This window comes from Suncus etruscus, chromosome 11 (assembly GCF_024139225.1).
Source record: "Suncus etruscus isolate mSunEtr1 chromosome 11, mSunEtr1.pri.cur, whole genome shotgun sequence".
Classification (NCBI taxonomy): Eukaryota; Metazoa; Chordata; class Mammalia; order Eulipotyphla; family Soricidae; genus Suncus; species Suncus etruscus.
The window spans coordinates 34,620,503-34,636,040 of NC_064858.1; the positions used below are offsets into that span (position 1 = coordinate 34,620,503).

The 15,538-nt window shown below is 38.7% G+C and overlaps 1 protein-coding gene across 1 annotated transcript in view; it reads left to right on the plus strand.

Annotated features, from left to right (window-relative positions):
* The window catches only part of GRIN2B (glutamate ionotropic receptor NMDA type subunit 2B), a 358,092-nt gene that overhangs the window by 274,718 nt on the left and 67,836 nt on the right, over positions 1-15,538 (plus strand). Inside the window, exon 4 of the mRNA XM_049783310.1 lies at positions 14,904-15,106. Within this exon, the coding sequence (XP_049639267.1) occupies positions 14,904-15,106 (203 nt within the window). The remainder of the gene's footprint in view (positions 1-14,903; positions 15,107-15,538) is intronic.

Consider the following 15,538-nt stretch of genomic DNA (forward strand, 5'->3'; position numbering starts at 1 on the left):
GAGAAAGGATTCTCATTTGCTGCTGGTGGGAATGCTGTCCAGTCCAGCCTTTATGAAAAACAATATGGAGATTCTACAAAAAATAAAAATCGAGCTCTCATATGATCTAGCTATTTTTATGTTTCTCTTGTGCTGAGTTTTCTAGGTAAAGAGAAATTTAATCAAGACCACATTTTCCTGTACCAATTTGTTCATCTGGAGGTACATATTCAAATATATACATACTTATTGCAGCAGAAGGGAGATTCATATTAGGACAAATACATTTTACTACTATACTGAAGTAAGCTTGAGAAATGCCACCCTTACTATCATGGAAGTGACCTCTCTTTGAGGTCTGGTCTCAATCCACTTTGGGGGGCGAGATGGTCTATCTGATATTTGCTTCCCTTAAACTATGGTCGCAATAAATTTAGATTCCTTTGATTTCCTTCTCATGTCTGATTGATATTACTTGGATTTGTAATATGATGTTTAATAAGAGCAGAGACAGTGGACATCCTTGCCTTATGCCTGACCTTAGTGGAAATGCTTTCAGTTTTTTGCCATTAAGAATAATGTTGGCTGTGGGACTTTTATAGATAGCTGTTACTATCTTGATGAATGGTCCTTCCACACCTATTTTACTTAGGGTTTTCATTATTAATGGGTGTTAAATTTTTTCAAATGCTTTCTCTGTGTCAATCAATATGATCATGTAGGGTTTATTTTTATTTGTTTGTTTTGTTTTTTTAAGCCACACCTGGTGATGCTCAGGGGTTACTCCTGGCTATGCGCTCAGAAATCGCTGCTGGCGTGGGGGACCATATGGAATACCAGGGGATCAAACCGTGGTCCATCCTAGGCTAGCACATGCAAGACAGACGCTTTACCGCTTGTGCCACTGTATATTGAATCATTATATATTGCATATGTTGAATTATCCTTGAATCTCTGGGATGAAACCCATTTGATCATGATGTATAGTCTTTTGATATGTTATTGGAGTCGCTAAATCTGTTTGTTGGAGTTTGCTAAGGATTTTTGCATCCATGTCCATTAATGAGATTGGTCTGTAGTCTTCTTTCTTGATGGTATCTTTGTCAGCTTTGGGAATGAGTGTGATATTAGCTTCACAGAAGATATTCAGGAGGATTCCTATCTTTTCTTTGTTTTGGGATAGTCTAAGGATCAATGGTAGTAACTCTTCTCAGGATGCTTGATAAAATTTACCTGTAAACCCGTCTGGTCCTGGAATTTTATTCTTGGGGAGATTCTTAATTACTATTTTTCAATTGCCTTACTTGTTATTGGCCTGTTTAGGCTTCCTAATTCCTCTTCAATAAGTATCAGGAGATTATATATTTCCTGATATATTCTTATTTCTTCTAGGTTCTCTAGCTTAACTGAGTACAGTTGTTCATAATAAGGGCCCATGATGACTTGGATTTCATGGGGTTCTGTTATAATCTCTTCATTTCATTTCTGATCCAATTTATTTGAGTATTTTCCCTTTTTTCCTTGTTATCTTGCCAAGATTTGACTATTTTGTTTATTCTTTCAAAAAAAAAAAACCCAGATCATGGTCTTATTAATTTTTTGAATTGCTTTCTTTGTTTCTGTATTGTTGATTTCTGCTCTGGTTTTATTATTTCTTTTCTCTGCTTGTGTTTGAGTTCCTTAGCTGTTGGTTTTTCGATATTTAAAGTTTTCAAGATATTTAAGTTTTTTAACCCTTTAGGTTGTGATTGTATCTTTTTTCCTAATGTAGGCCTTTATTACTATGAGTTTCCCCATAATTACTGATTTTGCTGTGACCAATAGATTTTTGCAATTTGTTTCTTTATTATCTTAGTCTCAAGAAATCTCTTTATTTTCTTCTTTTATTTTTTGATCCAGCTGTTGTTGAACAGCATATTGTTTAGACTTCAGGTGTTATGTTTTCTTCACATCTTCTTTTTACAATAAATCTTGATCTATGTGGCATTGTAGTCTGATAAGGTGCTTGGTATAATGCTTATATTTGTGCTTTTATGTAAAGTTAGATTTATGTCCTAAAATGTGGTCTATCCTAGAGAAAGTTCCATGTACACTTGAGAAGGATGTGTACTCAGATTTTTGAGGATGAAAGGTCCTGTATAGATCCATTAGTCCTACTTCTTCTAGTTTCTCATTTAGGACTCTTACGTCTTTGCTAGTGTTCTGCCTAGTGGATCTGACTAGTGGTGATAATGATGTGTTGAAATCTCGCACTACTATCACATTTCTGCCATATGTTTCTCTAAGTTTGTGAGCAAAAGCCTTTGATGTTTTGCTGGCTCTATATTTGGTGCATAAATGTTGATCAGAGTTAGTACTTCTTGGTTTATTGTTCCTCAGATCAATAAGTAGTGTCCATCTTTGTCTCTAAGTACTTCTTGAGGTAGAATGCAGTTTGGTCTGATATAGATATAGTTGTCCCAGATTTTTCCTTCCAATGACTTGTGTAATTTGTTTTTCATCCTTTTACTCCGAGCCTGTGTATATCCCAAATTTTTAAGTATGTTTCCTGCAGGCAGAAGATATCTGAATTTTGTCTCCTGATACAACCCAATACTCTGTATGCCTTTTGATAGGAGCTTTTAAGGAAACTACTGAAAGAAAGAGCTTCAGTGTCAACATATTGTGTAAGATTGTTGTTACAATTGGGAATTTAGTTTATGTAATTTTATGTAATTTTTCTTTGAGTGGTTCATTTAGGGTCAGTTTTATTATCGTGAGTATTGTGAGTTCTTTTTTTTTCCAAGTATGTCGTAAATTCTCCCTCCCATGTAAGTGAGAGTTTTGCTGGGTAGTGAACTCTAGGTTGAAAGTTTCTTTGATTCAGTAGTTTGAATATGCCATTCCACTCTTTACTTGCCTGGATTGTTTCAAATTGAAGATCTAGTTTTATTCTTATGGTCTTTCCTTTATACTTGAGGTTTTTCTTATTATCTCTTCCTGCTTTAGAGAGTCCATCTCTCTTTTTGGTTTTTGTGTTTTGTTTTGTTTTTGTCATTTGGGTTACTAAATAACTTGGTATTGATCTGTGAGGGTCTATTTTGTTTGGCGCTCTTTTTGCCTCTTGAATTTGTAGATTAGCTTCTTTGTAAAGAGTGGGAAATTTCTCTGCTATTATCTCCCTCATTACTTGTTCTTCCCCTTTCCCTTTATCCTCCCCTTCTTTTATTCCTATAATTCGGAAATTATTCTTTTGTCTTTGTTTTTATTAAGTACCTTAAATTTTCTTCCAATGTTTTGTTTCTCCTTTTTTTGTTGTTTATTACGACTGACTTGTAATTTATCTTCAAGTTCATCTATGTGATTGTCCACCTGCATAATTCTACTAGTATGACTTCTAGCATTTTTTTTATTTCCTTCAATACCATTTGTAAGGATTCTCTCATCTTCTGAAAGAGTTCTCTTTGAGTTGGTTAAATTGCTCATCTGGATATTTCTTAATTTCACATGCTAGTGACTCCTGATTTCTATTGCTAAAACATTAACTGTTGATTTTAGGTCCTCATCTATAAAGCTCAGGCATTTTGTCGGTCTTGGAAATTTGCTAGGATTTGTCCCAATATCTACAACTGTAGGTTTCTTCCTTAGCTTCACCATTGTTCTTTGCATTTAGTGGTTTGGAATAGTGATGTATCAGGGTGTTTATGAAAGTGATCTATTTGTATAAAAAGTAACGAGGTATATCTGCTTTAGATTTTATTTTTCTAAACAAACAAGGTTATCTAAGTATGATAAAAGTATTGCAAATTAGTTCATTGGTTGGTTGAGCTGAGTTTTGAGCTGTATATTTTATAAGAGAAAGAAATGCTAGATCCAATCTGCCTGGAACTTTAGGATATAATTTGAAATGTCTTTGTGTAAATGTACCAGCATCTGGGTGGTTTGAAAAAAGGAGGAATAATGAGAGAGATCAGAGGTTCCCTGTTTTCACCCAGATAGAGACCTGAAATGGCTATAAGAGGCAGACAATCAGGACTGGCGGCAAAACCCAGATGGAGGCTGAGGGCAGACAGCCCCTGTCACATTTGATGGGAAAGACTTGAGATTCCCTGTTCCCGCCCAGACACAAACCTGAAATCAATACCAATTTTACAAGTTCTGATCTGGGATTCCTGCCTCTGGCAGAAAAAAAGTAGAACAAAACTTTTGTAACTTTCTTCATTTTGTTTGTTTGTTTTGTTTTAAATGGAAAGAGTGGAATTGTAAGATGACATCCAGCTATTAAGTCATAACAAAGATGTTCCCCCACCTTCCTATTTCTCATAAATCTCTTCTTCAATGTGTAAAAGCCCACCTGGATTACTCTGCTCTGCCCATCCCTGGTGAAATTTTTTCTGGGATAATAAAAAAAAAGTCTGGCTTTTGGCTGAGGCAGAGAGACAATGAGGCAAAAAGCAGACTGGTTACATGGCTCTTTCCTGACTGGCTTGGCTTATTATTTTTTCACTGCTACCCTAATTTTTCAGACCTAGACCTATCCACCTAAGAGGTTAGCAATATGGCATGTGGGGTGAGCTCACAACCTGTGGATTTTTATTTTACATTCAAGTATACTATTCTGGAAATCTTTCTTGGTAACTTCTTGTATACTCATCTCTCATGGTTTTTTTCCTTTCTTTTCTTTGAGGCTTTTTACATGATAATGTATTTGCAATGACTTTGACTTCTTCTATTTGTGCTCCCTTGTCCCAGTAATTTTTATGTGTCTTTTCAATGACCATGCCTTGTTTTCTTTCATAGATATTCAACATCTTATGTGCATGATTATGCCCCCAACTATACTACTTCATGGTCTTGAAAAGCATATTCAGAAATACCAGAGTTTATACTCTAATTTGTTGCCTGGATGACATGGTCATTATATTCCTGCAATATGTTCTGTATCCAGAAAGTATTTTGTGCACAAGCATCCTCTAGTGCTCCAAAAGATCCTTGATAACCCCATCCTGCTCCTGTCCCCCTTTGCCAGCTACTAGAAATATCCATGAGAGGATAGCTTGGAAATTTTGAAAATATTTGCTGGTGTAGTTGGTTTACTGAAGGTACAGTCATTTGTGTCATTGTCAATGTACTGATTTCCACATAGCCCAGAAAATTTTTCAGGATATTTATTAGTGTTCAAGAAGTCGGACCTTTTGAAAGTTGGCTCACAGGAGCAAATGATTGAGCTAAGTCTCACATCAAGACTTAGAGTCATCCCCTCAGCAGGTGAACTGGGGTGATTTTTAACCCACTTCAAAATCTGCACTGAATATTTTGAACCCTTGAGTGGGAATGCATCAGATTCCTTGAGAAAACAGGTTGAATCACTCAGCCTTAATTTTTCAGGAGTTAATCACTAATTATGCTTCATGGACTAACTTAGGCACACTCTATCCTTATTTCTCTGGTTTAAATGAGTGAACCAAGGACTGACATGTACAAAGACATGTGCAGAAGTGGACAAATGACTTTTGGTTTTGTAGGATTCTGAGTGTTTATGGCAGTGAAACACTCACAATTTTTAGGTCCCTTCATGCAATCATCTTCCAAGATAGTTTTGAGAAGTTGGTTCCATCTTCCTACTTGTAGAAGGAAGCACATTCTGGGAGGGTGTTGGAAAAGGAGATCATGTGTTGGAAACCAGGATTACTTAACTGCCCTAGTGAGGATGGGAGACAGAGGAGGAATAGCCAATACAAACCTGAAACTAACACATACCAGGCATTGAGAGATGAGATAACTCACTAATTTCACACAGTAGGGCAGTGCCCTACCTCCCTCTGCCACCTGCCATCAGTCTGCCTATGGCCCCTCACTGTTACCTGACCTTAGTGACCCCAGGATAATAGGTGCTGGAATGAGGGCCAAGGCTCCAGGCCTAAGTAAGTCTGTTCTTCTTCAGAGCATGTGGAGCTAAGCAACCAATGGTTATATTCTCCTGATGCCTAGGTGTGGGAACAGACTCCTTGTATCATGCAGATGAGGACCAAATTCAGTCACCTTGGTGAGACTTATATATTTTTTATTTTTGTGTATTTTGTGGTTCTAACAGATCTCACTTCCAAGGACTTAGTGACAGTGGCTGGCTATGACTGTGTCAAATGTCTGGTACAGTCTGACATCCCTTCAATGACTGGTATGTTCTTCTGCCTTTGTGGGAACATTATTGTAAATGAACACCTCTGTATTCAGAAGCAAGGGGACAACACCTGCCATTTTTGGTACCCAATTCCCCCTACTTTTTCCCTTTCCTGTTCCTTCCCAGGAGTGAGAATGAAGGGATGGTCTCCCACTTTGGAGGGTGAGGCTGCTGCAGCAAGGACCTGCAGGATGTCCTAGGTATTTTGGAACTAACAGTTATAAATGTTCGTTTTGTTTTGGTGCCACACCTGATGATGCTGGATGCTACTTTTAGCATTGTGCTTGGGTTTCACTCTCTCTAGTTTCCCAAGGAACATTGTCATTCTGAGGAATGAAGCCAATTTTTTTAAATAGTTTTTGTTTGGGGTCATAATTGTTTTAAAATTGTTTTTGTCTAAGTCAAAACTTACTCCTGGCTCTGCATTCAGGGATTACTTATGGCAGGGTTTGGGTAACTCTATATGGTTCTGGAAATCAAACTGGGGTAGAGGGCCTGCATGCAAAGCAAAACCCTGTATTATATCTCTGGCCATGAAGCCATGTTTTTTTTACTGAGACCATTGTGAATTACAAGTATTTCACAGTTGTATTTTAAGCATTTAGTGACAGTGAATTAGGACCATTCCCACCACCAGTGTTGACCTCCCTCCATCATAGTTCGCTGCAGGCATTCCATATCTCCACCATTAGGCCCCAGGACTACTACCGGTGTAACAGTTCCATTTTGCTTTGAGTTTAGCTTGTTGTAGTTTGGGTCTCTTGATTCTATTGTTGTTGACTTTGGCATAGGTATTTATATCTGACCTCTTTTTTTTTCTCATTTAATGCCTGTAAGCCATGATTTACAAAGTTATTGTGAGTAGAGTTTTAGGCATATATTATTTCAGTACCCCCACCACCAGTTCCCAATGTACTTCATCTCTATCCCCACCCCCCACAGCCATTTTGACAGATACAATACAAAGTTCTGGTAGTTGCATCTTAGATCTCAGGATTTCAATATTGTTAAAACTATGTTTTAGATGTAAAACTTTCACCACCCTCCCTCATCCCCAATATAACCGAAGTCTATCCCTATTGTCCATTACTTTCCTTTCTCATTCCCTCCTCCTCCTTGATTTTTTTATTTTCTGTCCTTCTCCTCCCTAAGTTCTGGCGTCAGAGTGATGAAGGCACTCCATTATACTACATTACATTTTATCATCCAGTTATTTTACACTTGTCTGTGGTATATAAAATAACTGGAGCCAACATTTTAGAATTAGTGAAGGAAACAGTGGCCCAATAAATAATCCCAAAGAACCAACTAATAGCATTTTGCTCTATATTGTTGCCAAATACCTGATGAGAAGTTATAGTAGGATGCTGAGTAGTTGCAAGATGAGAAGGGGCCTCTTCAAGGACAGATGATGTACCCCAGAAAGCAGCACTCTGTCTATCATAATGTAGACAACCCTTGCAGAAGGAAGAAGAAAGTACACTCAGAGAGTGGGATAGACATTTTTATTTTAAGTAAAACAGGAAACCAGATGTTCTGGATTTGAAGGCATTATTGTACCTTAAAAGAAAAAATAAAAGAGAGAAAAAACATTTTGTGCATTAAAAATACCAAAAGTGGAGCAAGAGAGATAATACAGCAGATAAGGCATTTGCTTTGCACACAGCTGAATTGCATTCAATCCCAGCGCTATGAATAGTTCCCCCAAGCACTGCCAGGAGTGATCCCTGAGCATAGAGACCTGAGTAAGAAGAAAACACACAAAAAAAAATTAGTCTAAAGGTTAATCTCAGATTGTGATCAAGCTTACTAGTACATGTGACATGTATCATTGCCAGCCATGAAATAAGGGGCCTAGTGGGAAAGAGAGATTTCTGTGTGTTTGTGGGGTCTGGGCAACCAAAGGTAGAGGGGAAATAAAAATGACTCACAAGTGAGTGAAGGATCCTGAGCTCCTAGAGTCGTGGAAATTGAAGCTACTTTTGTTTCTCAGATTGGCAAATGCGTAATAGTGATCACACCCCAGGGCTGGTGAGAACGTGAGCAAACAGCCCACCTGTGCTTTGCTAGAGGAAATTTGTGTTGCTACTGACTTTTGGTAACATATTATGTCCACATGGAGAACTTTTAAACACAGAAATATGGTTCTATCCTCGTTTTGGGGTGCTGGGAATTAATGCTTTGGGAAACACCAGTATGGGCATCTATATTAGGTTTAAATTATATTAGAGCTACCCTGAATACCGTTCAAGCTTGCTGACTATGATGGACCCTGTGCAATTGATAAGAGGATCTAGATTCATAATTCCTAGAGTTCAAGGAAAATCTGCATTGAATAATTAAATGTAGAAAGCAAGTCTTAATAATAAGCATGTTCCAACTTGGAAGAACACACACACACACACACACACACACACACAAACACAATCTTATCCTTCTTGACCCTTGAATAAAGATGTGGCTAAGGAACCTAGAAGCAGAAAATACCAGAGCAACTGAAGTTTGTTGTATGAAATTTGACTCTCCATGGCTTCAGTGTGGTCCCTTGGTATTTGATGGGAATGATTTTCAGAACCCTCTCCAGATACCAAAATGTGAATGCTGAGCTCAGCAATCTAATTCATAGATCCCATATCCTCAGATTCAACCTATCAATCAGCATCACACTGCATGTGTCCCATCTCACACAATTGCTTAAATCTGTGAATGTGGATTCTGCAGATAGAAAAAAAAATCTGTGTCATTGTGTCCCTGCTAATTAAACTCCTTTTGTTCTGGAGCCATCTGTATAACATCATGATTTTTTTCTTAATGTGGACAATGCATAGCCATGCACTTGGTTGCAGGGACAGATATGGAAGATGGAGCAGAATGAGGTCATGTCAGACACTCCATCTGCAATTATGTTCAGAGCAATCCATGTGCTTTGGGAAGAAAAGCAGTGTGAGAATCTCCTGTCCTTAGAGTTTTATTTCTGACACCTTTAAGTCTGCAGGAGGGGACAGCACCGAGGGACAGAAAAGGGTGGGCCCTCTCAGCTGCCTTGTAAAGTGCCTGTACTTTCAGCTAACTGTAGTCATTTCAGTTGTCTGTAGCCTTTAATTTTGCATGTTCAAAGTCAGGTGAAGGCTTAAAATAAGAACAAGGATTCACAGTAGAGCAGATGCCTTCTTAAGCAAGAACCGAAAACACTTTGATTTTTTGAATGATAACCCTTAATGCCTAAAGAGACCCTAATAAGTGTTTTTGTTCCAGGACCCTAAAACATATTTTGTATGTCAGTGAGAGATGCTATGGAGGGTGTCCTGTTCTTTATGGAATGCAGGGTGTCCCAGCAGTATTGCCTGCCCACCACCACCACCCACATACACTTCACACCCTTTTTGTAATCACTCCAGGATGGACTCAGGGACCTTTCAGAAGAAATGTTGTCCCTAGGGCAGTTTTTTCCAGTGGCCTGGTCAGGGTGTTAATTGGTACCAATTTCACTAGTGAAAATGGAGAGGAGCCGTCATCTGAAGGAAGACTTCTAAGTGTCCAATCACCTTAAACTGGTTTCTAGAACTTTCATCAGGAGCTGCTGTAGGCCTGTGAGGCAAACTCACTTCTGAGGAAAAACTCCCAACTGAACAGGTGTGCAGCTTGTATTAAGAGAATCCAACCAGAGAGCCTGAAAATGACACCATGTTTTCCTGAGGAGACTAATCAGAGATTTTTTTCCTCTGGAGAAAGGTGATTTCAGTCCTCTAGAGGACTTCTTAAATGTTAGTATGGAGAAAATTGCATCTTTCATAGACAGATGTTGTTGTTCAATGTGCTTGTGGTAACGATATTTGTTTAGTGCTTATCCCTGAAGATTTCAGAGTGCTTTATAGGCATTTTCTTCATTATTTCTTAAGGTGGTTTTTTCCCATTTCCAGATCGTATTTTAATCTTGACTATAAAATCTTCATTCATGTTTTTCTCACTGGATTTTGCTTCAAAATATCTCCTATCAGGTTCATTTGTGATGCTTCTCTACATTCCTCAAATCAAATCATCTCTCATACCAGATCAGACACCTGCCATCTCCTTCTTATCTTATCTTGGGCTCTTCCTCTATGGGCTTGTTTTCTGCACACACTTCCCCATTGGCAACACCTTCATTAGAAAGTCTCCCTTTTAGTACAAGAGTTTCTTGAAGCAAGTCTATTCTACATAATACCTATTTTATTGCATAGTGGCCATTCACTCTGTTTTTAACTGCCAGTTCCTCAGAAAATCCGAGATCACTATGCCTACTTGCAGCCAAGGATGTTTTCAAATGTTTCTCCTTTCCAGCTTCATAGATCTATTAGCTTTCTCTCTTAAAGCGATCACCCTTGAATAAACAATTTTGAAAACTCAGGCCTTGAAAGCAAGTGAATCTTTTGCATAAATAAATCACATACTTTTCTGCCTTCAGGACCGAATGAACACTTTTGTCACAGGGCTCCACTGGGATGGAAGTGTCATAAAGGCTCTGTTCTCAAGAAATGGGGTCATGAGATTGCACCTTCAAAATCATCTCCCTCTGTTTCAGATGTGGAAACTGAGGCTGTGGGGATTGGAAAATTTTTTCAACCATAGAATAGGTAGGGACACATTCAGAGTTAAATTTAGGACATACAATATCTGAATGTTTTTTAGGCCATAAATAAGAGAAGAACTAACATTAGATATGGTGAGAAATAATAAATGATTAAGGTTTTCTTGATGATTGTGGGTTGTCAAATGTTTGGACAGGAAGGCAGCAAGGGTTGAGAGAAAACCCTGATTGTATGTTTCTTGGTTCCCACAGCCAAGTTCAAGCTGCTAATGTGATAACATTGAGCAAGGCTCCTGAGAATGAATGGGGGCTGTCTAGCTAGTACAAGCAGGATTTTAAGGAGGCAGCAGAAAATTTACCCCCATTGCGTCAGGCACAAATCTGTAGGGATGACTCTCTTTGGTCATGCCTCACAGAAGCTGTAGGATTCTGTAAACACAACAGAGAAAAGAATCTTGAGTTAATTAGTGATCATTTTACTTCAAAACCCAGCTTACAGATAACAGCCTTCCCTTTTTATTTCCTCTGACCCTTTTAGAAAAAAGTCCCTTCTATTCTGATTTCCAAAATATTTTATTGAAAACTTTTGTGAGGGTCATTCCCAAAGCCAAACTTAATATTATTGTTAACAGAGTGTCTTTGTCTTCTGGTTGACCTGTGGAGGACAGGGACTATATTTTCTATGTCAGAGAAAAAGTACATTGTGAAAGGCTGAGCTTGGGATCCTGAAACTCTGTGCACTCATCTGCAAAATGAGTCATTCAGTCACCATCTCTATCTCGAAAACAGGCTATTACAATTAGTGAGATGACCAGATCTGTTCTGGCCTTGAACACACAAAGAGATCAATGCATCTTGCCTAGTATTATTGCCTCTGGCATGTAGCCCTACAAGGCACAAATTGGTGTTCAATTCTTATGGACTGAATTGCACTGAAGTGATTCAATGACCTGATACAGGAAATTGGAAAAGAATGCAATGGGGGAAACTTTATGCACATATCATTGGGGGAAAAGAGACTAATACAGGGAGAGAATATCAGTAGATCACAGAACCAACTCTTCCTGTGATGGTATGAAGAATACAGAACAGGGTGGAATGATCCATATGCTCCCTTTGCCCATATGCCTGATTTTGTGAGCTATCAATGAGGCATTTGTTCCTGCAATGACTTTGTTAGACTGCTGGTAATTAAAATTTCTCCTTCTGAATACCATGTGGTTGCTTTATTTTAAAAAAATATATAAAGATTTGACTTCAAGCATACATATTGTTAAATTTTATCTCATTTGGTTCAGTCTATTATTTCAATTAATTAATATCACTTTCAATCTTGACTCTGCAATGCAGTAGATCTCTCCTGTCTCATGTGTGGTATTAGCTGCATTTCTGTGAACATAGCTTCTATTTTGTTTTCTGAAGCCATACACAAGCCCCTCTAAGAGCAGAACAGAGTCCCTGGTGTGTCACTAGAGACCTCTTTTATTGTTAGTGTTGATTCATTAAACAACTTTTTTCTCTTCCGATTTTAACTGCTTTTTAAATAGGTCCAAGAATACAATAATTTATATTCCATCTTGTTCACACAGGTGTCAGAAAAAGTTGGTCAAAATGCTATGTGTACAGGATTTCATTTCACAGATAGAGTGAATCCATCAGAACAGAAAATACAGTTGTCTTGTTGAAACCTGTTTCTGATTAACCTCAGGTTAGCTTCCAATCTAGAATCAAGACAACTCCCTTTTCCAACTGAATAAAGAAGTTGTGATTCAAAACAGTATAAATAAACATATCAGGTAAACTAGGTCCAATCCATAGACCTTGACCATGTAGGAAAGAAGTTGAAAGGTTGCAGAAAAGTGTGAATACTATGATAAGTCGATGTCTTCCAAAGAGCCACCTGGAAGAATTTTCTACAATACATTCTGAGAAGTAACTTATATACAGCTTGACGTTCTCTGCAGTAATGCAGAGTGGACTTCCAGAACCAGTGGTAGCAGTAAGAGTAGAAGATAACAAATTTAGACTTTGGAGGGGAAAAATTGCAAGGTTTTTATCGAAAGATGAAAGGAGGGAGAAAATAAATTAAGTTCCATACTTCAGAGTTTCACAATCTTTGTACATCTTGCAACACAGAGAAATGAGATCAGCTTAGCCCATGGAGTAAATAGAGCTGCTTAGAAATGGAGATGTTCCAATTTAACAAGTTCCCAAAGTAGGCTTTCTCTTCCTTCAAATCCCAGTTCCCCCAAATCCGCAGCAAATTACTATCCGGGCATTTTACTATCTCCACATGGCTGGGGAGCTCTTTGGAAATGTCTACTTTAGAATTAAATCATCTCAGGCTGGAGATAAAGTACAGGGGTTAAATTATTTGTTTTTATGACTTGCTTTGTGTACCACCAACCCTGGTTGGATCCCTGCACTGAATATGGTCTGCTGAGCACCACTAAGAGTAGTGCTGAGCACAGGATTAGGAAGTAACCCCTGTATATTGCAAATATACCCTCAACCACCCTTCATTATTTATAAGAAGAAATTTCCATAAGATAAAAAAATTACTTTCCTCAGGACCAGGATCAATGCTGAGGAGGAAACCACATGTACAGACTCTAGTGAATGTAGATGCCTGGATGATTCAGAAGCCAGAAGAAAAAGTTAAGAGGAGACTAACCAACGTCTGTGTTAATACTTTGCTAAACAAGATGGCCTTAGGCACAGGCTTCTGATACTAGTCAATAAGGCTGTGACTGCACAGGTATGCTTTGGGCATAGAAGAAAGTAGCACATGTTGCAGAGTAGTAGAAACTATACCCCAGCAGGCACTTGAGAGAAACATAAATCGAAGTAAAGGCAGAAATAAAAATATAGGAACAATTATGATGTTATAGTCATGGGGGACATGATCCCATTTCCCTGAAAGTATACCAAATACTATTCATCTGTGTTTTCTTACTGATTGACTCATCATTCGTGGATTACATAGTTTTGTAGTCCTGATAGTAATTTGCATAACTGCATGGGTGAAATTATTGACTGGCACATGATTCATTGTGGCGATTTCAATGTTAAGTTCTAGAATGTTAAATGAAATTTCCTCTCTATAAATTCAATGACAACAAGAACCAGACCACACCTACAAATTGGATAATCTCACTATGGAAACAAAAATGATTAACTCTTAAAAGATAGTAGAATTTAGAATTTTTATGATTGGTAGCAGCAAATTATCATATTCAAGATCCCAGGAGCACTGCGTTCACATGAGAATATGAGTAAAGTATGCTGCCAAATATGAGGGTATATACCCAAAATGGCCAACTGCTGTTAAATACAGAGATTCTTCTAGTTCTTTACAACCTTCACCAGCCTATATGTTTGCATTGGTCATGTTATGCACCACCAAATTCACCATCCTCCTTTTCCAGCTTAGTGGGGTCAGTATTTTTTTTTTTTTTGGTTTTTTGGTTTTTGGGCCACACCCAGCGATGCTCAGAGGTTACTCCTGGCTGTCTGCTCAGAAATAGCTCCTGGCAGGCACGGGGGGACCATATGGGACACCGGGATTCGAACCAACCACCTTTGGTCCTGGAATGGCTGCTTGCAAGGCAAACGCCACTGTGCTATCTCTCCGGGCCCGGGGTCAGTATTCTTTATTCCTAACTTTTGACTCCTCATTTACCCAGTCTCTCCCTTGACTTTTCACAGTTCTCTGTTTCAAGTCTAAAAACATCCTTCTGCTGCATTGGCTCTAGTCAGTCTGTTGACCTTTCCAAAGTTCTTTGCTGCTCTTACTCATATGCACCCTTGTTACATTTAAGTAGAAAAAAAATCAACAGTGCCCAAGTCAGAAAACTCTGGCACCACCCAGAGCTGAATCCAAGCATCTTTTCACATTCTTAACCTCCAGCACTGTAAACCCATCTATCATCCAGCCCTCCTAAATCCAAGTAAGCTTGAGGATATGCACTAGAGTTCTGGGGTTGGAAAGGGTCCCCAGTACTGTCAGTCCTTTATAATGTTGGGTTAAGTGGTGAGTAAAGTAATTGTCACTTCTGGATATAGTGTAATAGTCTTGTTTCAGTCTCATAGAGGAGGCTCTGCACTTGAATTTGGCTGCCAACTTCCTGGGTGCAGTTGGGAGAGAATTTTGGGTTTTAATGGCAAATTCTAAGGCTTTTATTTGTTCCCTGACAGGTGGGCAAGTGGAAAGACAAGTCACTCCAGATGAAGTACTACGTATGGCCCCGTATGTGTCCTGAGACAGAAGAGCAGGAGGATGACCACTTGAGCATTGTGACCCTAGAGGAGGCACCATTTGTCATTGTGGAGAGCGTGGACCCTCTGAGTGGAACCTGCATGAGGAACACAGTCCCTTGCCAGAAGCGCATTGTCTCTGAGTATGTCATTTTCTGATGTGGCCTCCAGTGTCAGGGAAGGGTACAGCGAGCCCAGCTCTGATCACCTGGCTGCTGTGGGGCCTGAGAATAAATTGTGTTTCATTGGTTACTATTGAGGCAGGGCATCCTAGCCCTGGGATAGGAGTTCTAGCCAGATCCCTGCCTGGAAGATACTAATACTAACTTTACCTGATCTTAATCCCAGGATTTCCATGTATGGGAATTTTAGTTTATTTTAGTCTTACAGTAGATTTTTCTGGTCAACACATACTGGAGATTTTAGACTTAGGAAACAATTTTTTGAGATAGATCAAACAGGTATGAACTATAAGAATACAGGATGGTGACTTTCTTTGGGAATGGTGAGCAAAGTCTGGAAGGGGAACAAGAAGTCTTGAAGAAGTTGATAACTATCTTGTATTTGGATTTGCC